Raw genomic sequence first — 27,802 nt, 5'->3', positions numbered from 1 at the left:
AACACGTAATTTTATACACTGTGGATACTGCGAGAGTGTGGGTCAAGAAGGTTGACGTGGTTATGTTTTACTTAAAACAATTTAATTTAATCAAAAAATATGCTTTATGTATTAGTTTAAGGTTTACTTAAAGTTATAATTTGAAATGTAATGCGTAGTTACGAATACTGGCAAAACATTTGGTATTTGATAACATATGGATACTGATATACATCAATGTTGTTTATTTATTCGTTTTTTAGTTTCGAAGTTGTATTATTTTATTATACGACCAAAAAGGTTTTTATGAATTGAACCTCTTTATTCATACTCATTTAAAAGCTAATTATTAATGACAGTTGTTTCTAACACAGACTTCAGGTCCCAAGGAACAGAAATTGTATTCCATTCGATGGATTAAAAACAGTCATAAGATGTCTGATAATATTTTACACGAAAAAAACAAAAGACGAAAGTTTGTTTACAATGTAATTAGAAGACGAATCTATTTGTTGGGCGTTTAATATAAAACTATACAAACTAACTATATAAGTTACTAGAGATCAGAAAACAAAGGTCCGTAACAAACCCGGCGAAGCGTACTTAATAAGTTAAGAGATCTATTTTCCTCTAAACTACTTTATTTGTTTGGGCTAAAACAAATACGCTACTCAAAGTTCCCTGGCCACCTCAAATTGCATCTACAACTCTCGTATTGTTTGATGAAACTGCTCTTTGCTTAATACCAAACAATCAGTCCAATTTATTGTAATTCATGTTATTTTGCATAACACATTTATTAATGAAATCTAAGATTTTTGCGAGTTTAATTCATTTAAACATTTATTAATGGTTATGATTTTTTTGCTTTTTCGATGAAATATTTCGGTTTCCAGAGTTTGTCATTTAACGTAAGCTTTTCGCAGCGCTAAAATGTGCACACAAGTTGGTCTTGCTAGGTATTATTAATTATAAGTTCAGAAATTGTATGTGGAGTTGAATTTTCTTACATTAAAAAGAGCATATCGGCGTTTGTATAGATAATGTAAAACGTTAATTTAAGTACCTATGGGGTGTGCGAAGCAGGAATCAGAGTCGTGCCCTGGGGAGCACTTACCGCGCTTGATGGATGCGATGATTGCCTTCATTTCTTTTTTGCCACGAACGTTTAAGATCTCCGAATTAATGATAACATGTGTTTGTGGGCCTCGTGATTTGGTTGAAGCGAATTAATGTGTTGATCATTTTTATATTTAATTGCTAAAAAATTTGGATTTCTTAATATCATCTGTTTCTGTTTTGCAATATTTCTCTCTTTGTTGTTATTTACGGTTTTAATTAAGATAGGTTGTAAATTTGGGAGGTAGCGAACTCAGAAAATATGGTTAATGACTTTTCAAATATTGGATGTTATCGAAATGAAACAAACCAAAAAAAATAAAATATGAGACACACCTTTAATAGGCAACATGACAAGCTATTGATTAAAACATAAAGCAAAGATAAAAGTGAGGTTTTACTTCTTACGTGTATCATAAAATGTTTAATACCCCTGCATTCCCCTCCCCTCGCAACCTCAAAGAACTTAGATGTGTTACAAAATTTTGCGTATAAAATTAATTAATAAAAGTTACAAAGTCTGTACGTTGTGAAGGGGTGGCTTAATAGAAAGTTTTGTGCAAACATGATAAGCGTTTTTGTTAATCTAAATTCTTTTAAAAATTCTACCTCAAAAAACTGTTATATCGTATAGATTTTAAATTACGGTCTTTTCCAGTGAATCTAGACGCTGTGAGCGTCCTGGACTGGGAATTTTTAAATTCTTTCATGCCGGTTATAAAGGGACAATCTTCACTGACATTATGTAATATCTTTGTATCAATAGTACTTTAATAATATTTTTCTCTTTTTCTGTATTAATAAAGCACACAGTTTAATAACAACGCATTGTTATTACTAGCGGCAATAATTTAATTTAACTATTTCAATTCTGTTGTTCCACGTGTGAATTTAAATACGAATAATGTTAATATGCTATAATTTTCATTGAAATTGACTGCGACATAATAAAAAACATATTAAATTCAAATAAATATTAGCTAATAATGTCCCTATACAAAGCTCGTATTTTTATACTATAATAAAGTTACTTAAACAATAGCCGTAGCAAATTCTTATTAAGGTGAAACAAAAGATAATTTAAAACTAAACACATTTAGATATTATCTGTACTCAGGTGGGCGTTAATTTTGTTAAAGTGGCACAAAGGCGGAATAATATAACCGGCTAGGAGTGACCTCACGAAATTAACAACGGAACGTAACTCGTTGTGAGATGAAAACATATATTACTAATGATGTGGGGCATATTTATTATTGTGTAAAATATGTTTGTAGTTGTGTGTGTGAGAGCTTTTTTCTCTGTGTTGCTTTTTAAATATTATAATGTACTATAATATTTATACTATCGAAATAACATTGATTTAAATAATTGAATAAAATTTCATAAAAGTATATCATCAACGATATTCGTTTTCCTAGATGTTTGTTTTTATTTATACATTCTTGTATCATAGAAAATATTATTTTCATTTTTATATTATTCAGTGTAGGAAAATAGGTCAAGTGTACATCTAGACCCCAACACTCTGACAACGAGAAATTCATAGCTTCGCCATTGCAGTGTGAATCTATTTTGCGAAGAATGCAAAGTTTGCGGTTGGACAAATATTTCATATCACAGGTCTTATCCTGAGTAATATTGTTAAATTTTTTGTATATTTTATGTTGCTCATTTTCATGTCATCATTAGTATTGTCTATTGGCAGACGATTTTCAAATTCTAAAGTTTTAAATTTTAATCAAAGTTTACGTGAATGTACGTTTCGATTCGTTTTCGTTCAGGTAGATAAATGATTATAACGTAATCCATACGTAAATTTTTATATTTCTAGCTGCTTTCTCTATATTCGCAATGTGATCTGGTGTGAGAGCTACACCGATATGAATTTATATTTTAGAATTATATGAAAGAAAATCCAGTTTTATAATCTTTTAAGTAATTAAAATTTTCCATTCAACATATATTCTTGAAGGTCTTTATTATGTTTCATTTCAATACGTATTCATAAATGTAAAATTTCACGTAAGAAATATATAACGTAAAGGTTAATATTTCCTAGTGGAGTAACTTTAACTTGCTGTCACAGCTGATGATCTTAAATTAAAGTAATTTACAAACAGTTTTCGGAAAACGTAATGAAGCAATGTAAATAAATTTTTCCCATGAAAACCACCAAGAAGAGTTTCTCAGAATTATTTGATATATAGTCTATGTTGTTACAATGAAATACATTTTAGAAAAAAATAAAATTAAGAAGTTTAATCAGTCAAACATGTATAAGAGTCGACATTTTCTCAGCATTCCATGGATTCATCGTGCGGGTGCCGAGTCCATCGGAGAGGAGCCTTAATAGTGCCTGGGACTTGCGACCCATACATTTACATTGTAATAAAGTTTCTATGCTTATAACCCGTTCTTAACTTTCGTAGGGTTGGTAATTTTTGATGGAATATTCTACCAAGCTACCCTTTCCCTATGTTTTGAATTCCTAACCCTAAGGTTTCGTGGAAGAGTGCCTGTAGGCAACAAGACCACCCTTCTGTTCCACTTCTGTTTTTTCTATAGTGATTGTTTAATTTTTTTTCTTTGTTTGTATGTACAAAAAAAAAAATTAATGACATGAAGGATATTATGCATAACAATTATAATGAAATAATTCGCAACGTAATAAATCTATGTATATAAAAGTGTGTCGTATTAGTTACACTATTTATAACTCAAGAATAGCTGAATGGATTTAATTGAAAATTAATTGGTCGAGAGCTTAGAACTAGAAGACGGACATATGATATTTTTTTCACGTTCGACCGAAACAGAAAAAAAAATAATCATAAAATCCAAAATCTGTTTATTTAATGACTTTAAGACGGAACATAATTCGTCCGGGCACCTTTACATATCTAATTCTGAAACTGACGCGAACGAAGTCGCGGGTAAAAACTGTATATAAAACTGTATCCATATTTCGCTTTGTCACGCCATCGCGCGTAACGGCTGGACCGCTTCATTATTGTTTGTTATTGTTAGGAAAACGTTCTTAAGAAGATAAAAAATTTACAATCACCTTTAATATATTTTTTCAATATACTTCTTGCTGTGCACATTTTAAATAGGGAAACTGTCAGTTATTAGACAGTCGTCAGTCAGTGGTTCAGATATATCACGCAACTGCAATATCTTTACGAAAATTTCATTATTCTAGAGTAACGGTGTATTATTCTTTTGATTTTTTTAGAGTTACATTAAACAGAAATAGGGGCTTTAGGTATTATTGTAATCAACGACGTATGGTTTTAAAAACGAAATATATCAGACAGTCTGAATGATATCTTTGACATGATAGGACAAGGTCTGCGGCTCTACTAGAACATATTAAAAGTTTTGTTGTTATTGCTTTGTGTATTATATTTTAATGAGATTTCTAGGAGAAAAGTAAATAAATGACCTTTTATTAATACAATTTTAAATCTATTGAATCCATGTTATATAATAAATAACTCGTTTATAACAATATTTCATAGTGACTATAAAGCAATATAAATGAAATGGAAAATACGAGGTACGCTTTAAGTATCCGCAAGCCAAAAATCTTTACAAATGTAAGCGAGGGGAAATCATAGAGCGATCCGTTCGTCTGAGGGAGATGGAATTTGTGCATCCGACTTAACTCCGCGGTTGCGGTAGATACAAGAGGTCTTCGTACTTCAATGTGGTTAAAAGTACCCTAACTTTGGCACGAATTGAAGAGGAGTTTGAAAAACAAATAAGTATCTCATCTGAATGTATAGCATTTTATACACACAATTTTGGCTGTAATTTATTTGAGTTGGTAGAGCCAATATTATGAATGCAGCTTTTTGTAATGTAAAATAATGATTAGTATTGTAAAAGAATTTTTCTTACTTTATTTAATGAGCTTGTTGGTACTCAAATTCATATCAATAAGTAATAATGTGAAAGTTATCGAACCTGTTACAGTAAAATTGTCTTTTAAGTGCGTTTGCGAAGGTAGTCGTAGTATTGAGTCCAGATTCTACATAATATCGAAACTTTAATATTAAAATCGAATTTCAAGATTTTTAAGTGTGAAATTTTATTAATATAACCTTTTTAGTCCCGACACGATAGTAATGCACTATTAAATACTGGCATTTTTAGACCAATATGAAGCATGAAGCAAATAATTGTAATTGTAATTAATATAATAATCACATTATCACTCCTAGAATGTGAGCATTTGAAAAAAAATAATTGAGCTATAGACAATTTTCTTTTAACCAACGGTCAGCTACTCGAAGATAATAGCTCTGGCTTAATATTTGTCTCTCTCTTTAAGCTTTGCTTAAAAATATGCAGACGCGTGTGTTTTAAATGATAACCTTTTAATTAGTAAGACATTTTCCATAGAATATTTCTCTAAGGAATATAAATTTTGAAATAAAAAGACAATGTCATTTGAGTTTATTGAAAATTGTCATAATTAAATATCAATACGAATGTATGATACAAAGATTTTTTTGAAAATTTTTTTTTGTAATTTTTTTAATTTATATATATTCCTTAACATTTGAATTTCTTGAAAAATTGATTTTTTAAGCAATCGTTTCTTACAAATATCTTATTTAAACAATGCTATAACTGATATACACTGTTTAATATTGATTTTACAATATTATTAATATATATAATGAACTCACCTTCCTCCAACAAGTAAATAATTCCCATCTCGTAACAATAATCTGAAATAATCCGTGTGTGTTTCATTTCCCAGGAACTTGTGAGTGTCGTCGACTCCTAGAAGAGAAAAACACAATTATATAATTTTTATATATTCTTGACTATAAAATAATGAAACGATTATCTTAAAAGATTGTTTCTATATAATAGACATACATATATGTAACTATTTAACAACAATATCTGACTCTCCTCACTAGCATATATCATTTCAAAATTGCACAATTACGTAACAGATATGTATATGTATATAAATAAAGAGGATTCATAACAATATATCTACAACAAAATCACTTTTCCATTCCAAATCCGAAGTCCCTTTCGGAGTCGGCATTCGATAAGCTTGTTAAACGTAAAGTAAAATTACTCTTCGGATTTCACATACACCTGATACCAATTACGTTAAAAGCCACGTAAAAGTTTCGATTTTATCTCATTAGTATACTGTTACGATATTCTATGAAGGAGGAAATTTGCATTCCATTAGTCGGTAACAATTTAGTACGAGTTTAAAGTCAGGTATAGAGTGTCTCGCTGGGCATATCTTTATAGTCGGTTTGATTTAAAATAGGATTTTTTAATGAATATTTACTTGATTGTATTTCCACATTAAAACAATATATTAATAATTAAACGGTTCATTTATAAGTATTATGATATATATTTATATTTATATGAAGATAATAGATTGTTTTTGTTTTTTAATTCACGTTGATCGTAATGGAATCATAATTTTTTTTTTTTATTATAGAAAGAGTTAGTTGATTATAAGCATTAATTACAACTTTATTAAAATTAAGATTTTATTAAATACATTATATGTTATTAGTGTTATAGAACATGTTAAATTGTTTTGCTTACTTTGGGTATTACTCATAAGTCATTTGTCATTACAAATCAGGATAAAACCATCCGTGATGATGATAAAAATTGTTATATTATTGTTATTATATAATGTATTTATATATTTAATTTGACCGAAAATTCATACTAATTGAAGTTGTAATTAAGAAAGCTTTTGATTATTTCTTTATAACTCTGGTATGAGTCCATCGTATTTCAAATATCAAGTAAAGATAATGCGTGGCCTATACTTGGCCTTCTAAAATACTTGGTATCTTATTCTTTTAAGGAAAATGGTTTAAATGTACACCCATCAACTCAGATTCGCCAAATATGTTTAATAATTATTCTCAGCAAATTCTACGAAATGTTTTTTATAAACAAATTATTCATGAGCAACTGGCTTATCTAATGAGGATAAATAAATCTATTTTTCATTTAGTGAACTACGTTCGCTCTTACGTTACTTTTACTTTCGTCGCACAGTTTTCAAATGATAATTGTAGATTCCAAGAGCCCAAGAGTTTAATTTTAAACAGGAGTTTTGACACCAGTTTTCTGAGTAAAACTGAAAAAGCTCAAACATTATCGGATTCATCTACAATGTTTTAATTATAAAGCAATCTCGTAGAAACCGAATATCTGTATATTGAAATTTTATCAGAGATAATTTTTTTCGTCCTTGCATCGTCATGAATTTTATATATACAGAATACGCTTTATTTATAACGTCATTTTTATATAATAAATCTTTTTAATATATTCTACTTTTACAATATATATATGATTTTTTATATAAATCAAATAATACTAACCTGTATTGCGGAGTATATTTTAAATATATATATATATATATATATATAGAGATATATATTTATATATATATTGTTTGTTATAAGAATTGTATCGTTTATTTCTATATAAAAAATATCATAACTTGTGATATGCTAAAGAATCTCATATATATATATATATATATGATGCCTTCGGTTACATATTATTGTATTTATTTATTAACTTAATTTATAAGAAAATACAAAATTTACAAACTGTAACTTTCTAATACTACACTTTGTATCAGTCCAAAAAAACGTCATTGATATTTGAAATAATATTTATAAACACTGTTTTTGTATTAATTTACATCAAAACAAAAGCAAAAAAAAGCATAAAATAGAGAAAATACAATCATCCGGTTGGATAATGTTAAGTACTTTTAGTATCAATATACTTAAAGATTGTGTTCAGTTGTGCGCGAAACGATATTCATAAAAAATCTACTTGGACTGTTTGTAAGATATAAAGTACATTGAAGTGGAGTAACTGCGGCACGTGCGATAAAATCTGTGATTACAAAGGGTCCTTTTATGTAAGTGTTCAGATTATACGACAGGACTATTGACAGTCAAGTTAAATGAGGAATCGTATAGATTTAAGAATTGCATCTTTCAAATAATGTGAGATATTCAAGAAAGAACATAATAAATCCTAAATTGTTTATTACATTAATATTAAACGAAGAGTTGGAACTCATTTATTTTGTTAAGTTTATAAGTTAATTTAATTTATTCGCTCTTGTACAACAATTCTTCGAAAAGAGACTTTCAGTCGACTTTAAATAAATTGAATCACTAATTACCATTAAACAAAATTATTATAAATGAAAAATGTAGATAAACATTGTTTTCGATAGACATATTATATGTATATAATAAATATATTATGACATTATAACACAAGATTCGTATGAGAGATTCTTGTATATTAAAGTATCGTATAAACGAAAGCCTGTTGATAGCCCATTGGCTTCCGTTATTGGATGTGTCACTTTTTCAGTCTTTATTCTTTCAGGCCCCTGGATGTAGGTCAAGGTACCCATTTCCTTTATACAATGCGCTATCGCTAAACCGAGGATTTTGTTGAATATCGCCGCATCTGGGACTCTGCAATGTTTTTTTTTACGATCAAACTCTTCAATGAAATCTGTTGTATTTTATCGATTTATATATGACCATTAATATAGATAAATCGTAATGTATTCGTTTCGAATATCTGTAGATTTGTTAGTATAAAATCGTCATATCATATAACAAACTTTTCTCAAAAAAAGGCTTAGTTTAAATAAGGATAGCTACTTTAATACAATACTAGTAAATAAATGATTTGTGTTTTATCCTATATTATAGAATGAAATGTCTAAATACGTAAACATTAAAATTCCATTTTAATTAAAATGTATTTCAAAACGAAATATGAGAAGGTGAATAAAGCGGGGTCGCTAAATTGACCTCAGAGGGAACATTTACAAATCTAATTAGTGAAATCATTAAAATGCTTCCGACACAGATGGCAATACGCGGTAATGCTCTATACAAAACAACTAACCTACAAAGCTTTTGTATAAACATAGTGATAATAAGATGATCTTCAAATGTATTATAACAAGTTGAGAAATATAAATTTAAATACATTAATATACGAGATAAGTAATGCGATAGAAATACAGAAAAATATCCCACTCGTCACTTATACGTGTGGGAAAGTTTATCAAGATAGACTGCGTCAGGCTTGGAAGAGTTGTAAATATACCGACTAGAATTAAGGTTATTAAAAAAATTATACATACTATTTAGAATAATTTTAACAATATAAGAAAATGTATGATAGCTACATCATTATTTTTAAGCCACAGGGAATAGTTGAGCGATATAATCTGTCAGCAAAAACAAAGTAAGACCGCCCAGTTGTCCGGGATCTTCGGCTTACAACTTTACAATCCAGTAGCGATTGATAAGAACAAGGGATTTATGGAATCTATAAGTGCTATTACAATAGATACTAGAATAAAGTTTCCGTAATTTCAAGAAATACATTTGATATTCAAGATTTATTTGCGGTAACTCTCCTCGGTTAAAGTTAGTATTATAATCATAATAAAATTTGAGTATTTCTATTTTCCTTACTTTTCATTTGTAATTATTCTCAATAAAAATTTATGCAGGCCTATTATTTTTAATGCTAAACAGAAATTTTGTTAGAAAATGATAAATATTTTCATTATTGAAGTTTGGAGCGTCGTTAAATGTGACCTTAATTTATTCTCCGACGTCTCTATTACGTATTTATCACAGATTGCTATAGTGTTCGCAAAATTCATAAATTAAAAACTCCGAAGTACAGCTAATTAATGTCATAAATAATAACGGACGTTCGATACGAAGTTTTGCGAGATGGAACTAGTTAAAAAACACATTATTCAAGTTTAAGTATCTCGAATTAAGCCGTCAATGTGCAGCTGTGAACTAGGAACGGCTAATGTGTACTCTACAGGAACTAAGTAACGATTGACCGAGAGAATAACAAATGTTCATATGTTATTGTATGGTATTTGTTTAAGCTCTATATTATTGTGTAAGCGATTTCGTCCGCACCTCTTGATACATTAGCTATCATATATAGCTGCTTTTATGAAATACAACTTGGCAGACAATTTATTTACGAATGAGAATTCTCTGACGTATAAAATCAGACAGATTAATGCGTTAAAATTTTAGATTTTTTTTTATTACATAAATAAACTTCAATTACTAGGTACAGAGAGAGGAGCTTGGACAGTGGAGGTGAGCGTTTAACTCGCGTTAGATAGGGGCCCCCTAAACCTACACCAGGGTCGCAAGTCCCACGCACTGTTGAAGCTCCTCTCCCTGCAACGCGATAGACCCGGCACCCGCAGGGTAAATCCATGGAATGCTGAGAGGTTTCGTCTCTTTGTGTTGTTTTTGTACATTCGTTTATTGTCATTCATTCATTATAAAGTCTATAATCACTGATTACTGATTTTTCTAGACGGAGTTAAAAAATAAGATCATAAAATTAAAATACATAAGAAGTTTTCGATATAATACCATTAAAAATACCAACAAAGAACGTTATTCCAGCCTTTGAAATCCATTAAACACAAAACAAACAAAAAGAATATACTTAATTGCAAAAAGGTTATAAGGCGTTCTGTTCTCCGCAAGTGCTATTATTGAACAGAACCTTCTCATCGATAAAAAAAATTACTTCGGCTGGAAATAGCCGAACTTTGCCTTTACAGATTTGTTTTTATGAAGCCTTTGTTTCGTTATTTATGGTTTATAAGATGTACCATTTAATCTTTTATTGATCTTTCTTTTTAATTTCATATCAATTAAGAAAACCTATGTGAACATTATTTATTCTAAAGTTTTATTTATTGACTATTATAAAAATATATTCAGTTTATCTCTATTATTCGGTCTATATTATTCTGCAAGTGAAAAGATCTGCCAATATAATCTGAATTTGTTGGAAATAAAAAAAAATATATTAATATTGAATTTGTAAATTTGTGGTCGTTGGCGGCATTTTAAAAAAAAAAGCTCCTACCACAGATATAAAATGACTTCCTTTTCTGTGAGATGCAAACTACAGCATTCTGTTTGTAGTTAAAGAACGATTAGTGGAGCGCGACGAGTTCAAGATGTCGTCTTTCCACGATCGATACTTGATACTTGACTATCACAGTATTATTTATATATCGAATCTAATTCCATAATCAATATGTTCTCTATTATGTACATCGTGAAATATTCATACATAATATACGGTATGAAAATGTAAATGCGCATAGAAATGAAATAAAGTTCATTCCGTGTTTTTTTTTTTAGTTTAAATTTGGAATGTTTGACGCGTTCCTTTTAATTTAGTTGTTATTTATTCTATGCCGTTGTTTCAATTACAAAACTGTGCTTCGTCCGGATTGAAACGAATGTCATGTCCCGGTATCTTGTTTGTTTAGCCGTCCGAAATTAATAACGTGTCGTCAGAACAGGAATCAGGTCAACCATATCAGTGTTCCTAAAAAGATAACAATCTCATTCTTAATCTATTGCTTAATGCAATTTCTTTGGCATTGTTTTTTAAACTATTCTAAAAAGAATTATAAAAAGGATTTTTTTCATGTGGTTACGTAATAGTATGATAAGATTGGACATTGATTAAAAATACAGCACGGATGATGGAATTTCACTTTAAATGAAGCATGCAAAATTGTTTTTTCATATTTTTAATTTCTCTCAGCAACGTGTTAACTATGAAATTTTAAAAGTTTATGAATTTTTAAAATTGTTGCTATACATTTATTTGGTTTAAGATGAGTAAGCTTTAGATCAGGACGCGCTGTTTATAAAAAAATAATATGAAAACCAAGTTGGTAAATAATTAATTCCGTAAGTTCTAATTTTGATCTGGTGTTTTTTTTCCTAAAAATGCATATTTCAAAAATTTATATAGTTTTTTTTTGAGTTAAAAATTTCAGCTTTCAACTTAATTTTCACTGTTCGTCTAAAGATCGATTCATTCTATTACATCCATTGAAGGGTAAACAAAATTTAATTCGCAAGTAATGGATGGTCTTTGCTTCCAAGATAAATGAAAAACATGTTAACATAAAGAAATCAACAAACCATTAGAGTAAACGGAGAGAAAGATTGTTTATCAAAGTCTATCTGCCGCTGAACCTGTTACAGCCAATGTACGACATTTAAAGAAATCAAATGTTACTTGCTTTAGTATATTATAATGCCCTTTATTCTGGTTTTACTTTCAAGATAAATAAATAAATTGTAAGGAATCTAAGCTCTAGAATATCATTTTTGAAATATTAAACACCCACAAACAAACTCACTCTAATGATCGTTTCATTAGTTGTTTATTATATAATATTGTTTTTTTTTAAATATAATAATTAATTATTATGTGTAAATACAGAACAACAAACACTAGGTTATTGTTTTAATAATTTTATACAAATGACATAACAAAGGAAGGTTCTGTCGACAAAAGTAAAGAGATACAGTTGCACAAAACCATTTTAACGGGCAGTGTCACCGGGACATTTGTGTTGGTCGTAAATTCTAATAGGTGTTGCCATATCGCTTAACGAGTTTCTACCTCTGATATTTTGATACATTCTCTTTTATTTATATTGCTTTATATAAATTGACGAAAAGTAATGAAAGAACATAGGTGGGCATTGTCACGGGACATTTTGTGCTCGTTAACTGTAATGGCCGGAGCCATCTTGTTCAACGACTTTCTTATCTTATCACTGTTTCTTTTACACAATACCGCAATTTGTTGGTAGGGGTTTTTAGCTTGTTATGTCCATTTAATGATGTACAAATGCGGCCTTTTTGAGATTTAGGCAGAGAAAAATCACTTAAGCAATTTTCTTTGGCTGTATGATATTCAACTAGTGCTCGAGTTTTCAGTTTCAGTGCAACAAGATGATTTTTAGATTGAAACGAGATTAAAAAAGCAATGGCGTCGAAGTTTACTAAAATAAGCTACAAACTTTCTTCGCAATATACAAGTTCTTAACGCTAACATATTTCTTTAGTGCTGGCACTTGTTTTCAATTTATTTTATATAAGTATATCCTTGTCTAAGGTCTTAAACAAGCTGCATACATTGCATTCAAGGGAAATCTTATTTATGTATCAAATTTTCCTGAAACCGGTCAATCACGTCGTTATCAAGAATATATAGGTACGTGAAAATAAACTTTATAATTTTTAATAATATTGTGTTCAGTTTATTATTATGTTATATTAATATCAGATACTACAACACATAAGCGTCTTCAATTATTTGATTTAGATTAAATTATAGAACTAGTTTTCTATATATACCTTAATATTTAATATATCAGAGTGTATTTTAAACATGATTATCTGTATATTATATGTATATATGTTTTTTAAGAAAATAATATACCCAGTAGTTCTATAGCAAAATAAAAAAAATGTTACTTAATAAAAATATATTTTTGATATGGATGTATGATAAATTATTTTTACCTTTATTTCGTTGCAAGACATCCAAAAAAAGGTATTTCTTTGAAGTTTCTTCACGTATTTCCAAATTAGGTGTTCAGAGAAACTTACAAAGGGAATCCATCTTTGAAAGATAAATTAATCCTGAATATTAAAAGGCTTTACAAAAGGGGCATCGAACGAGTTCTTATGAAATTACTAAAACACACATATATGTTAGGAGTACATAAACATAACAAAGGTAAACGACCATCATTAAAATTATAGGATAGAGTAGGTAACTAGGAAATAGATTCAATGTTTCCGCAATAAAATTAGCAAGAGGAAAACTTTTAATAGCACAATAATGTCGTAGCTTTTATACAAATATAAATTTTAAGGTATTTACAAAAATAGTTTTCACATCCTTGTGACATAAACACAAAGTAATCCCACAGCACTTACAACTTCCTTGAGCGCTGAAATTGTGAGTGGGGCTGGATTATGCAGGTAAGTAAGTTGGCACTGATTTAATTTCCTTCCACCGTTGCTTGCCACCACTTTAATCAATTTCCCAGCCCCTTAAACTTGTAAAATGGTAACGATTTCTTTAAGCATCGTAATGCATTTTTACGTTGAACCGCGATATACTTGTATGGAATTGCTTTAGAATCCCAACTTTGTCATTAAATAATATTGTTTGCTTCACTATCGGTCGTCTTAATTGCTTCTGTTATTACTATCAGATGACATGTAAGAATTTAATTATACATTGCAGTTTCCGAATACACTGATTTACGACAAAAAAAAAACATATTTATATATTCTGAATGGAATTTATTTGACGAATATTCATAACGTCCAATATATGAGAAGATATAAAAATAAAATATACGTATATTTCGCCTATTCAATTGTCAACTTTTGCAGATAAAAGAGAAAAAAAATTTAATCAACAAAATATTTTACAAAAAAAAAAAACGGCTACGATTGGAATGTTATGTAATTTTTATAATGTATGAAATTATATATACAGGACTTTTCATATGTTGGTACAGAAATAAGAAGCCCGCTATCGAATGATTAGGGAACCTGAACACGACTCGATTTCAAGAGTGTAAAATGGTCTGGGGTGGAATATTAAAATTCACTTCTGCAGGGAGGCAGAACGTGGCAAATCAATGTGGTGCTCAAAATTACATTGTATTCCTTTTTATAAAGCCATTATCATAAAAAAAATAACTTCTCTCACCACCTTCATAACAACTCGGTAGTCTAGTATGTAGATTTTTTTATCAAAATCTTCTTGAGGATACGGTAATATCATGTTTCTTTCGTAGTATGTGCTTAGTGTAAATGCATCATACTTCCTTTGCCGTTAAGGTTAATGCACACTGGAGTGCACTGAGGCCGGAGAGGTTAAGTGTGGCATTGTGCTCTATAGATCCTATAGAATTTTATCAGGCGTGTTATTATGATAGGCGTAAAAAATGTTCACAAAATTTATAGTTTAAGTTTTCTATTATCTAGTAATGTTTTTAAAACTGCACGTAGATACATAGGTTTTGAAAAACGATAATGTTTTACGGTTTATGTAAAGGTTTTAAGTTAATTACAATTATGTAATACATTTTAATTGTTTTATTTCTTAACGATTATGTTATATTTATTTAGGGCTAGCTGTTACCCGCGACTCCGTCTGCGTAAGAAAAACAATAAGAAACAATGAAAAAACTTAAGCTCCGTATGCGCCCTGCCTCCCGCGCGCGTTATAATTTCGGGATAGGGATTCGGAATCTTGATAAAAAGTACCCTAAGTTACTCCTAATTAGATCAGCTACCTGCCAATAAAGGTCCAATAAAAATCGGTCCAGCGATTTCAGGGATTACCCGGAACAAATAGTCAGACGGACAGACAGACACTAGACGAAAATTGTAAAAAATGTTATTTTGGTGTATATACCGTATACATATTCATAGGCATGTAGTAAAAAACAGTTATTTCAATATTACAAAAAGACACTCTAATTTTATTTATTTGTATAGATAAGTGTTTAATTTAATTAAAAACAATTGTATTTCGAGAGCATAACTTCTTAAATAATTTCAGTTTTAGTATGTTTGTTAATTTTTGTTAAAACTTATCTCACATTTTAATCCTTGTAAAAATCCATTTGTTTCGATTTTTTGTATTCATATTTTTTTGTATTACGGCACTGGTTATGGCTTCTCAAGATTCTGGAAACGTTGTGTGTGTGCATTTGTTAATTTTAAATTTTTCCAATGAGTTCAGTAATTTTCGCAATATAAGCCATCAGTTGTATATTTGACACTTTGATATTGGATCACAATAATTATTATATCAGCATCATCCAAATTAAATAATGTAGGATTGTAATCAAAGCAGATTAATTTGTAAGTTTTTAAGTTTTATTACTTATTAAAATTTCAGTTATTACTTGAATATTGATAACAATTACCAAATAACCTGACAATATAGGTGTTTATAAAATCTATTATATATTGTGAACAGAACTCAAGTACCCAAATATGTGGGTACCAGGAAATAGGGATGGTTAACTGTAGATATGGCTACGTTTCCGGTGCAGACCGCGACGATTTCTCTATTAATCTTGCACACCTTTGTTAGCTTTCGGCTTCCATTATACATTCTTCTAAATGGCAATAGTAAATTGATATAGAGTGGAGTTACTTTTTTTACACTTTATGGGCCATCATTTCTCGTTTGTTTAAAAGGTCTCGAAGGATTTTATGGATTTTGTTAAAATTTATTGGATAATATAAAACATTAAATAAATAATGAACAGTTTAAATAAACGCTAGGCTTAATTTCTTATAAATACTTATAAAATTATATTAAAAGAATGTCTAATATCTGTCAACACTTACAAGTGAGGTCTTCAATTTTTTTTGATATAATATTAATAAAAGACCAACTTCAGTATCACTAATAAAATTATATTAATAGTATAGATATTGAAAGTTAGTTAACTTCTTCCAACTAAGCCTTCTCACATAAAATAAAAAAAAATCTATACAAGAATGCAATAAGTCTGCAAGGCAAACTTTTGAATCGCTAGATTTAAAACTTAAAGACTCAATCTCTTTGAGTGGGGTTTAAATTTGTTTCAAAGGAGAATGCGTTTTAAGATACAGTATCGAATGGTAGAGAGTGGTTTGAAAGGAGAATGTGGGGGGTGTGAAGGGGGGAGGGGTAGGACAAGAGCTGTCATTTGCAAGGACTCCAGACGCAGTGAAGTTACACAAGTTGTCACCGGGCTTTATTTCGGTTTTGTACTATTTTTTTTTCACCCTTCAACGTTAGAGTTTTGACGATGGTAATAATTATGAATTCTTATAGAGCATGATGATTGTAGATTTTAGAGCTCTGTTAACTTTTCCTTTGTTTTATGAAATAAATTTAAATGTTGAGGAAGTATTTATATTTAGTGTAGCGGTTTTAATTAAAATATATTGGAAAGGATATAATCGATATCACGAGATTATGAATAGGCAGTTATGATTATTAATATGTGTGCCAATAAAATGTTCAACAGATGTGGTTTAGTGTGTGACGTAGATTATTCAGTATTACCATCTATATAGTTAAATCGTTTCATAAAATGAAAAGAGGTAATAATTAATTTCCGTTGAATGTGTAAAATAATTCAATACTTCTTAAAAATTAATCTCAGGAGTGTAAAAGAGTGAAGTCAGTATTTTTGATTAGTTTCTTTTTTTGAAATACATGAAGGGACATTTGATGCACAGAGCAAAGTTTAAGTTTATGAAACATTGATATTGCTCCAAGCCAGCTCAGAGCACAGATCCAAATGTATCCATAATAATTAATACGATCGGGCTTGCTACAGCGGAAGTGCAAAATGGCGTCGACTAGCCAACATGGATGCGCTTCCTTTCGGACGCCGGGGGACAATTAATCTTGTGTACTTATTTTGCTCTTAGCATTGAAGCTGGGAACCTATAACAGTGTCGAAACTTGTGCTAATATTTATTTGAAACTATGAATGCGGGTTCTTAATATCCTCTACTTTGTTATTTGAACATTTTTGATGTCAACTTCTTCGAAAGAATATCCTTTGCAAATAACTTTAATCGTATTTGTTATTTAGTACTAACAACTTTTTGTAACAAATTACTTTAAATTATCGGAACTTTTATTATGAGTTATAAATATAAACTCAGCTAACAACTGCTGGTTCGTTCGGAATATCTTATATGTTTACAGGAAAGACGTATGATAATGTTACGCGTAATACGTGTTCCCCAGAGCGATATAATATAGCAACGATAAAATTAATGTAACCTTCTTTACTTCGTGTGTTTAGGTAACGTTATTTTACTAAATACGTTTTTGGGTAACGTTCTGAATTATGGCATATAATTTACCTTAACTGCTTGTTTATTGTCTTATTCAGCTGTGGCGGTAAAAGTGTTGACTACTAAAGACCAGTCAGGATCGTGAGGCAGTTAATGCCTTTTATTACGACTTTACTGTTTAAGTCTCGAGGAAATTAAAAATTACAATGGCTGCTTAGAATTTTTAATTGTTTAATAAAGAGAATATAATTAATGAACCGCTCATTTAGTTTATTAATTATGACGAATGATTTCAAAACGACCTGGTCGCTTGGTCTTTGTGGACGTGGGCTAATGAGAAATTTCATCTAGTTCTTTGCTTTTATGATTACAGAGAATATAGTGTTTATTTTGATGGACGGTTTTCTAGACCATTACAATAAATCGTCTTAAACTTGTATGAAGGCTGGCTCGAATACCGTTCCAGGACTAACCGATTTTACATATGGGATTGAGGTGAAGTAGATATAGTGGGTCCTGGTCGTTCAATGCTGTTAAGCCCTGGACACCTCGATTTAATACATTTTGTCAGTTTTTCAGTAACCTTTACACCATGCAACGTAGTAAATGAGTACTATTGTAAGTTTTCATAGGAGGAAGAAGTTATTCTTCAACTTGACTCCAATTTTTAGATTGAATAGTCTTAAAAGCTCCCTAATATAGTGTGTAAGTTTACATACAACAGTCTCAATGTTACAGAGAATACTTTTCATTATACAATATAGGAAGAATAAAGAATTTTCGCGTTATTTTAGAGAAAATCCAATTTTTGCTAAATGCTTTCCAGGAGGGTTCAAAATTTAAGCCTTTTTTTTCAAGTCGAAACAAGAATACAAACGTGCCACATTAATGGTTCATATAAGACTATGTATAAATATTAATTATATAATAGTAAAAATTGAAAAAGATATTTTTCAAATAATTCCTAATACTTTTAATGTACGTAAGATTGTTAGGTATATTGATAAATTTTCTTTGGGCCGATAAGTTTTACATTTCGTACATCCTACATTTTTCCAAACTAAGGAATTAAACAAATATATTTCAACTAATTATATGTTTGTAGAACTTTGATATCTATAAATTTGTTCCACTTGTAACTAGAAAGTTTAATTTCCTGATAGGTCCCGCTAGTCCCGCTAGCTTCTGTGGAATTTCCGGTTTTATGTGAGCGACTGTTATTTTTACAAAATTCTAAGTATTTAAATATAAAGAAAAGCCTTTTCTTACGTTATGTTAAAATAAACCTGTTGATTTTTCTCACGATAATCTAATACAGGCATTTATTTGAAAGAATATTTAATGCTTTATAACCACATTTTATAGAAATGTCTTTTATTTGATGTTATTTATCAAAAAGATTATCCTGTCTCTTTATTTCTGTTTTAATATAGAAAAATGAGACCGATTTTTATAATAATTTATATTTTGGAAGTTAAGTTTCAATTTTAGACAAAAATGATATCGTGTAAAATATAGTTGCATTATCTAGCGTGTTCCTCTTAAACATTTATATATATAATATTTAATTTGAATGTTGCGTGAAAATAAAAAATATTTAAAACTATATAACTTAATTTAATGAATATTGTATTCGGAGGTTTTTAAGTATGTCTTAAACCCGCTTATTATATTTAAAATATACGAATAACTCCAACAAAACATCGAGGGAAGACATTTTTTTTAATTTTATTAAAATAATGTTTTTGTTTTTTTAATAAATACAATATATTAATATTATAAATAAAAGAAAATAGAATAAAGTCAAGTGTAGTGCACGTATCGCGCCTGCTACGTCAATGTTGACCGACTTTTCAGTATTTTTCGTATTTTTTTCAGTTTCCATTGTTTACGCGACACGAAATTCAGCTCTATCGCTCCAACCGTTTTTAGGTTACGGCCCACCCAGATGGAGGTTTTGATTTAAAGAATTTAGTTACGAAGCTATTTTTTTTTTCAGAAACTATTCTTTCCAAACATTCCTTAATATTTGCGGCTCATATTGACATTAATATTAAAAATGTCAATAAGGAAATATAAATATATATACTATTTTACAATTTCCATTAACTATAAACTTGAAGCGTTTCAGAAAATCTATTACAAAACAGTATAAAAACTAAATAACTCGTCAGTTACATCGATGTTTTCAATATTCCATTTAAGTGTAAATAATGAGAGTAAGAAATAACGGCTTAACTTTATGTAAGTTGTGGCTACCACAGACAATGTCAGACGCCATTTTGAACTCGAAGAAACAAGATGCTATCTCGTTTTCATATTTGAAAATTTATTCCATTTCTGAATGTAGGATATTTTATGAAGGAAATTCAAATCAAAATCATTTTATTCTTTATCAGATATTTTTAGCGTTATTTATTATACTTTCTTATCTACTTAAGAGGATATTTGATTTATCATTTAGTTAAGAAAATTCGAAAGATCGGAATAAGAATTCAATTATTCGGTCCGAAGTATTCAAATATGATAGCTTGCAGAAATTTATACATTATTAATACTTTTTTATTATACAAATATAAAAGGAAAATAAGTTCATTTTTGTTATATATTTTCCGTAATATTAATTTAGTGAAATTTTTAATGATGCTTCATACAAGACAAGTAACAGCTTTGATATTAAATATTAATTAAGTTTCTTATTAAAAGTTCATTGAACTCTGAGGGACGGTAGACTTCAATGGCGTGGACGTAGTGACGTCGAACACAACAATTTTTAATTTCCCCTAGGTCCGAAATTCATCTATAACCATTAGATTTTTTATTACAGCAATGCATTTGATATGATACAGTAATGCACTTTATTGTTCTTAACCTATTATATATATTAATTGAAAAAAAAAATCTCAGAATTTAATGTAATATTATTATAGAAAATTTTAATTATAAATCCCGATTGTATTTAGATGTAACTGATATGTAAATTTTTTTTTATCTTTTTAAATAATGGTAATGTACATAAAGTTTTTGTATTTGTTTAGTTTTCAACGATTTATAATATGTGTTAAGTAGTGAGTTATTAGTAGGTAAATAAATGATATATTCTGCGTACCGGATACAATTTCGGACTAAGTGATATTGTGTATTGTAACCAGTTGCGCGAATGAAGCAATATAAGTTATATTTTAGGACGTAGGATGTATATTTGTGTCCAATAAAGAATATTAATATCCTACATATATTTATAAAAAAAAATAATAATAATTTTAATATTATCGTGAAATCCAGTCAAATGGCACTAATGATAAAAATGATTTCAGATCCACGGCCATGTTTATGATGACAGATGGGGAGGTTCGTAAAATGTAGCAAAAAAATATGGACACTGCTCGGCAATCAAAACCTCCAGACTCCGTACATTTTTTCCAACTACTGACGTAGATAAAAATAGTCCGTTTTACATCCAGCGATTGGAATTTAAATTCCCAATGAATACTCGTTAAGAGGAATTTAAATTGACACAGTGTAAAAATATTATCTGTTTTTAACATATTGAAATGCATATTTCATACGACGCCTATAAAGATTTTATGCATTTTTATAAATCTCTGTAACAAGTTATTTAATATTTATAACAATCGAAATCGCATTTACAGTATAGATAGTTCGTACATAAAATACTTGAATTTTTGTTGTGTTGTACAAAGAGAAATGTTATTGAAAGTTGATACAATACAGAAACAGAAGTGCCATACTTCTATTTCTGCTTGGTGTCCAATCCTTTTAGGATGTCACATTTTATAAGACGTTCACCAGTTCAAAAACAATACTAATGCACTTTTTTTTTTTATTATAGAAAGGTAAATTTTGTTATTTTCGATAATATTAAATAGAAGACAAAAATTTTAAAATGTATAGATAAATTTTTGTGAACAAAAAGCGTATACCGTTATAGCGGAAAGTTGTAACGATATTAAAACTCAGATTTTGCCAAGTCATTAACATAGGGCCTCGATTATTATCTTGGTGGTTTTTGAACGAAATCTAATCCGGTATGAGCGGATAATGAGTTTTGTTGGACGCTGAAACAATCAGAAACTTTCATAATTTAATTTATGCTTACAATACTTTATATAGAATTATTTTGAATCTACACATCGGTTGATAAAATAAGGGTTAATAAGCGTTATTTTACTTATGCTGTTGTTAATTTAATATTGATTATATTAAGTTTTTATATAGTAATATTTATATTATGGCAAACTCGATATGTCACTGTCAACCGTACTTAGAAATTAACTAACTTCTTAAACTGTAGTGATCCACGATTCCAGTATACTCCAAGCCATAGCATTAAAACCAACTATAGAGATTACAATAAGATATTCTTATATGCAATATAATATACATTTGAAAATGTTTAGATTCATATATCGTTCACCATTTTATTAGATTAAATAAACGACGCATGAAAACGGTAATAAAATTAGTATATACATTATATTATTTGTACTGTCCCAATATAGCTTAAATGTTGTGTAAACAATGTTCATAGAATTAAAAAAAATATCTGTTAATATAAAAACTATGCTAAGATAATATGAAACGAGACCTTTACAGTGTATGTATTGAATAATTTCGTATTGTACGTATTGTGTGTATTGAAAAATAAACTGGAAAGAAATAGATAGATGTAGCAGTAGCCATCGGGTGCCAAATGGTACCTCATTTAGGTCAACGCGGTTGTAGCATGTGTGCTCTGTTATAGAATTTGTATTTCGGCAACACTATCCTAAACCTATGCTTTGAGGTTGCGGCATGTGTTTTTAATATTATTCCGATGTGTTCTTAGCTTATCTCTACCGAACTAAATAGAGTTTAGAATATTAATCATTTTATTTAAACATTGAGCTCTTTTAAATTATTCTTCTGTTGTAACGTCAAAGGTTCATTCAGTTCGTTTCAGCACTAAAAATATTATAATGAATTTATGACAAAGCAGTTTAAATATAAAAAACTATTCAATGCTGAATTGATCATTCGACAAAATAAGTATTTCACGTTTAAATCTCCCAACACAGATCACAGATAGAAATGTTATCAGCTATACATTTAATTTTATTGGTTTGATTTAATGTTAAATAACTTTTGATTGTTTAGCCTTTTTGGTTAAGGTCGTGAGTTGTCTATGTAATTAAAATACATTTATCAAACTTTAAATACATCAAATGCATATAAAATACTGTATATATTTTTATTATCGAAACAAAAGCACAGGAATAAAATAGAAACGTGTATTGCGCATAATGCCTAAGAGATACGACTTAAGCTATGCTTTATAAATTCCTGTACATCAAGGCTATATTCTATCTAGACTATATTTTTCTGGTTCAAAAATCGTACAGATATGGTAAGCGGAAACGGAAGCGGTGCCATAAATCCGCTATTCGAGTTCGCCTACATCCGGTACCAAAATGTGCACAATATCGCACCATTGACATTTTTTCATATCTCATGTGTATTAAAATCAGGCAGTTAAATGTTATAGCCTTTATTTATGTTGAATTTTAATAAACACGGGGTTTATTATAAAATCTTTATGTAATCCATATACCATTGTATTATACACACACATATATATATATACCTATATATATATCAAAATCTAACAATTTAACAAGGCAAAATTAGTAAATTAAAATTCTATAAAGAATTATTTTAATTTTTTTGCCCTGTGCCTATCAAAACAGAATTTTGGTTTTTGATTTCAATTTTACAAAAATTTATATATACATATTTTTACCATATATCTACCACAACATATTGTGAGTATAAAAAAAAGTTTTAATAAGTAAATCTTCATATTTAGTCGACAATATTGGGAAAGGTCTTGATATATAAAACTTTCTCCGCTGATAATATGTTAGCCCCCAATTAACTATAAAGTATGATTTAGAAACAGTTAAAATAGCATTTTTTTATTGGAATAAAATTTTATCACATATTATATCAATGCAAGATTTTAAGATGAAATAGTATAAGATAAAGATATCTGTAGTTATTGTCGTATGTTGCATTACAATAGCAATATAGACGCGTTGTATTTCACTCTTACTAGTATAAGGAAGAAATCGCTTTTGTGGGATATGATCTAGCGGTGTCACGTCACTGATATTTGAAGTAATATTTACACTAGCATCCGTGTTGTGTAATATAACATAATGTTAAGTAAGCATAATTTAGTTAATTGTCCTGAATATGTGTATAGGATAAAATGATCCACCTTTTGAGTCAACCGTTAACTAATGCCTTGTCGTCTGAACGTCTTAATAGCGTTTGATACCGTTCGAACGAAGATTGATTCGGCCCGCAGTGACACCATCCATCACTACAAACCAAACACGTCTCCAACAATAGCAATAGTGCTTGCGATCTATACAAAGCGGAGTAAGTAATAGCAAAGTTGCCTGATATCTCCGATGTTGTTTTGAATTACTCGTTCACAAACTTTACATCCAACTAGTTTAGAAGCGACATCATTATATAGATATATGTGTGAATGTAATTATTTCTTTTAAATTATAATCCAATTATTATTAGCGATGGTAACCTGATTATTTTATATAATTTTAGTTATCTTTTTATCGTTGATGTTGAAGGATGGTCTTAAAGGATTTTGTTATTTAAATTTTTGAATAATTAACTTTGGGAAAATATCGCAGTTGGCTGTTTATATTTCAATTACTTTATCCATTATTATAACATGGAATAATGTTTGTATCTTATGTCTCTTGGTGAGATATGAAACAGGGTTACAGTGGTAAGGAGCACATATAGTCTTTATATGGAATAGTTCCAACAGTAGGCTTATTCTTTTTGATATCAAGCTATCCTGAATAGTTTTCCCTAACACGCCATTTCGAAGTAAGCATTTTGAAAGATTTTGTCTCGTATCCTGCAAGTCTGTGTATCAAATAAGAACGCCTGGAACGAAGATGCAAATAAGTTTTATTTGGGTTGCTTGAGGAATTTAGTGTTCTGAAAAATTTTCCTCTTTCAGGGGTTTGGTATTTGATTATAATTAATAGATATTTCACGTGCTGTTGATTTAAGTTATTGTTTTTTTATAATTGTGTTCTTTGATTATAATTCATCATTCTAACAATATAGTTCGTACTAATTTTCCCCTCTGCGGAAAACTTCAGAAAGCTCCATTTATATAATACAAACAAACAACATTATACTTCACACATATTTAGTATATATTAAGACAAATACATTAAAATTGTTTTGATGCACTTACATCTAGCTATATACAACTTTGGCTGTAGCAAATATAAAACAATATCTCGGAATGACAGAATTTAATTTAAAACAACCGGTTTTTTTTTAAACCGTGTTAATTTAAAACGGTATAAATATTTATCCGGGTCAGTGTAGCGTGGTATAATGACGAGGATAATGAGCGATGATACTCCTAGTACTCTAGAGACTGTTTCATTCTTTGTAAATGCAGTCGGTATTAAAGCGGAGCGAATCTTGTGTGACGTTTATGAATTTTTAGATCCGTTAAATTAAAGATTATGATGTAAATGAATGAAGTCTTATATGGTACATACATTTTTACTCGTAATATGAATAAGGTCTGCAAATCTTAACGATTACGAATGAGGTAATGATAAAATTAAATATAATATACGTGAATAGAGGTCGGAAAATCAAAAAGGCATATTTTTAACACCTTAAACTTTTCTATTTAATAAACAATATGTGTTTATCATCTTTAATAATTCTAAAGTTAGATATTAAACACAGCAATTTGCAACACATTTTTCAAACCCAAGGGAAGGGTCCTAATAGTTTGTTACTAATGGAAAGAACAAAGCCTCCCAATGTTCCACACGGAGCCAAAGGCGTGTGAACGAAATACACTCAAGCATGTGATGCATTATGACGCGTTTAAACGATTACGTCACACTATAAAACTACAAAGTGACAAATTAAATAAATTATATGTTTTAATTATATTTAATTTCTATATAAAATTTATAAAGGATATAATCTATTTTATTGTATAATATTAATAATGACTACTTGATATGATAATGAATTCATTCTATGACATTTAATCGATACCCGAGCTACCATTTATGCGACAACACCTCTATATACCTTGGGGCTGCTCTTGTTCATATCTGTAATTTCAATCTCCTTGTACAAAGCCACGTTGATTACGACCGTTGCCGAGGGCTACACAGTCTGTCTGTATGTGGTCTAATACTGGCTTTTTATTTAACGATCGATGGCATCCCCAGGCATATAATAATCCAGATGATTGGAATAACCATAATTTTTATAGTAAAATAGAATAACCTACTAATATTACGTAATTTTGTTTATTACCTATCCGATATATATATATATTTTGTATTAAATTCATCCAATTTTCCATCCTGTAACCGAAATTTCGCTCGCAGATTAAAAAATACCAGTCACTTTTTGAGTTACTTCGTTGTCAGGGAGTTTTTGTTTCGGAATATTAATGAGAGTAATGATCAGTGTTATTGTAGAGGACGGTATTACAACTTTAATTTAGTTTTGATGGATGATTCTAGAATGTATACCTACGATTGAAGCGAAAAATGTAAAAGCTGAGCTTGGAAATGTATAAATAAACAATGATATTGTTGCGGATATAGAAACATTATTATTATTTAACGTAACCTAACCTAACCTATCCATTTATATGTCGGAATAATATATGCTTAAGTTATTATATTTTGAATAAGTGGTTTATACATAACAGACTCTGTTTAATGTAGTATGTTAAATTGTTTTTAGGTGAGAAAATCATCATGTCTATATAAATATAACTAAGCATTTTTGTATTATTTTGGGGTGCAAACTATATTATTGGATTATTAAATAAACATAACGGATTTCTATTTTTTATTCCACGGAATGTAATGTGTTTTTTAACTATTAATATTTTTATTTTATTATTTTAGGAATTACTATGGCGACTTCAAGTGATAATCCTTGGACGTGTCATCCAAACATTATTTAATGACCATCAGCTATGTTATATTATAATATTATAATGTAATACTATTTAATCTCGATGCAGGTGATATGAATTGCTGAATAGTATTAATTAAACGCCGGTTATTAATCGTTCATCACGTAAGCAAATCACTATAAGTCAAACAAAGCCTTAGTCAGATAACCATGTGTAAGATATACGACTAGAACAATAGTTCTCCCTTGAATTCTTATTACGTGCATGAAAATTACATATAAATTTTGTATTTAATAAAATTAAATATTCAATTTTAATGATACTTAAATATATTATTATAAGAACCTCAGTAGACCTTCGGAGAGCATTAAGAATTTTGTTGACGGGTAAGATGACGTCATTATTCCTATTTCATGAAAGATATAATATTTCAAAGTTACTTCCAATGGGTCGAGACGATTAATCTGAATATTCAATGTCAATAATTTACAAAATACCGTTATAAAGGCTTCGTATAAATAATGTGTTCGGTGTTGCCAGATATAATGGAGTCATTTTAAAATATTATGTGACGGAATCCAAGCTCGGCTGTAGTAAATAAAATTATGATTCACGGGTAATGTTGATGCTTTTATGATATTTCTTTTATGAATTGTTTTATACTTTGAAATCGGCTTGGTGTCGTGTCTATTTAAATATATTTACAGTAAGATATATATTTTGAAAATATAACTACAGTATTCAAAATGTTTAGACATCAATTTTATTATATATGTATAAGGATGCTACATGCATCTTGGATTAGTTTTTTACTATTCAGACCGTCTGTTTGTATGCGATATCGCATGAAATAAATCATTTTTCGTCTTAAAAATACATCAGAGTCCGTTATGCTGCATACAAG

General features: G+C 29.3%; 1 protein-coding gene across 2 annotated transcripts in view; it reads right to left on the bottom strand.

Annotated features, from left to right (window-relative positions):
* LOC116771838 (semaphorin-1A) overlaps positions 1-27,802 on the bottom strand; it is a 211,917-nt gene that overhangs the window by 23,242 nt on the left and 160,873 nt on the right. For both annotated transcript variants that reach the window (XM_061528299.1, XM_061528300.1), the window contains exon 3: positions 5,799-5,895. In XM_061528299.1, coding sequence (XP_061384283.1) covers positions 5,799-5,895 — 97 coding nt within the window. The remainder of the gene's footprint in view (positions 1-5,798; positions 5,896-27,802) is intronic.

Source organism: Danaus plexippus (genome assembly GCF_018135715.1).
Source record: "Danaus plexippus chromosome 16 unlocalized genomic scaffold, MEX_DaPlex mxdp_31, whole genome shotgun sequence".
In the NCBI taxonomy this organism is placed as follows: Eukaryota; Metazoa; Arthropoda; class Insecta; order Lepidoptera; family Nymphalidae; genus Danaus; species Danaus plexippus.
This window is presented reverse-complemented; position numbering and strand designations above follow the sequence as displayed.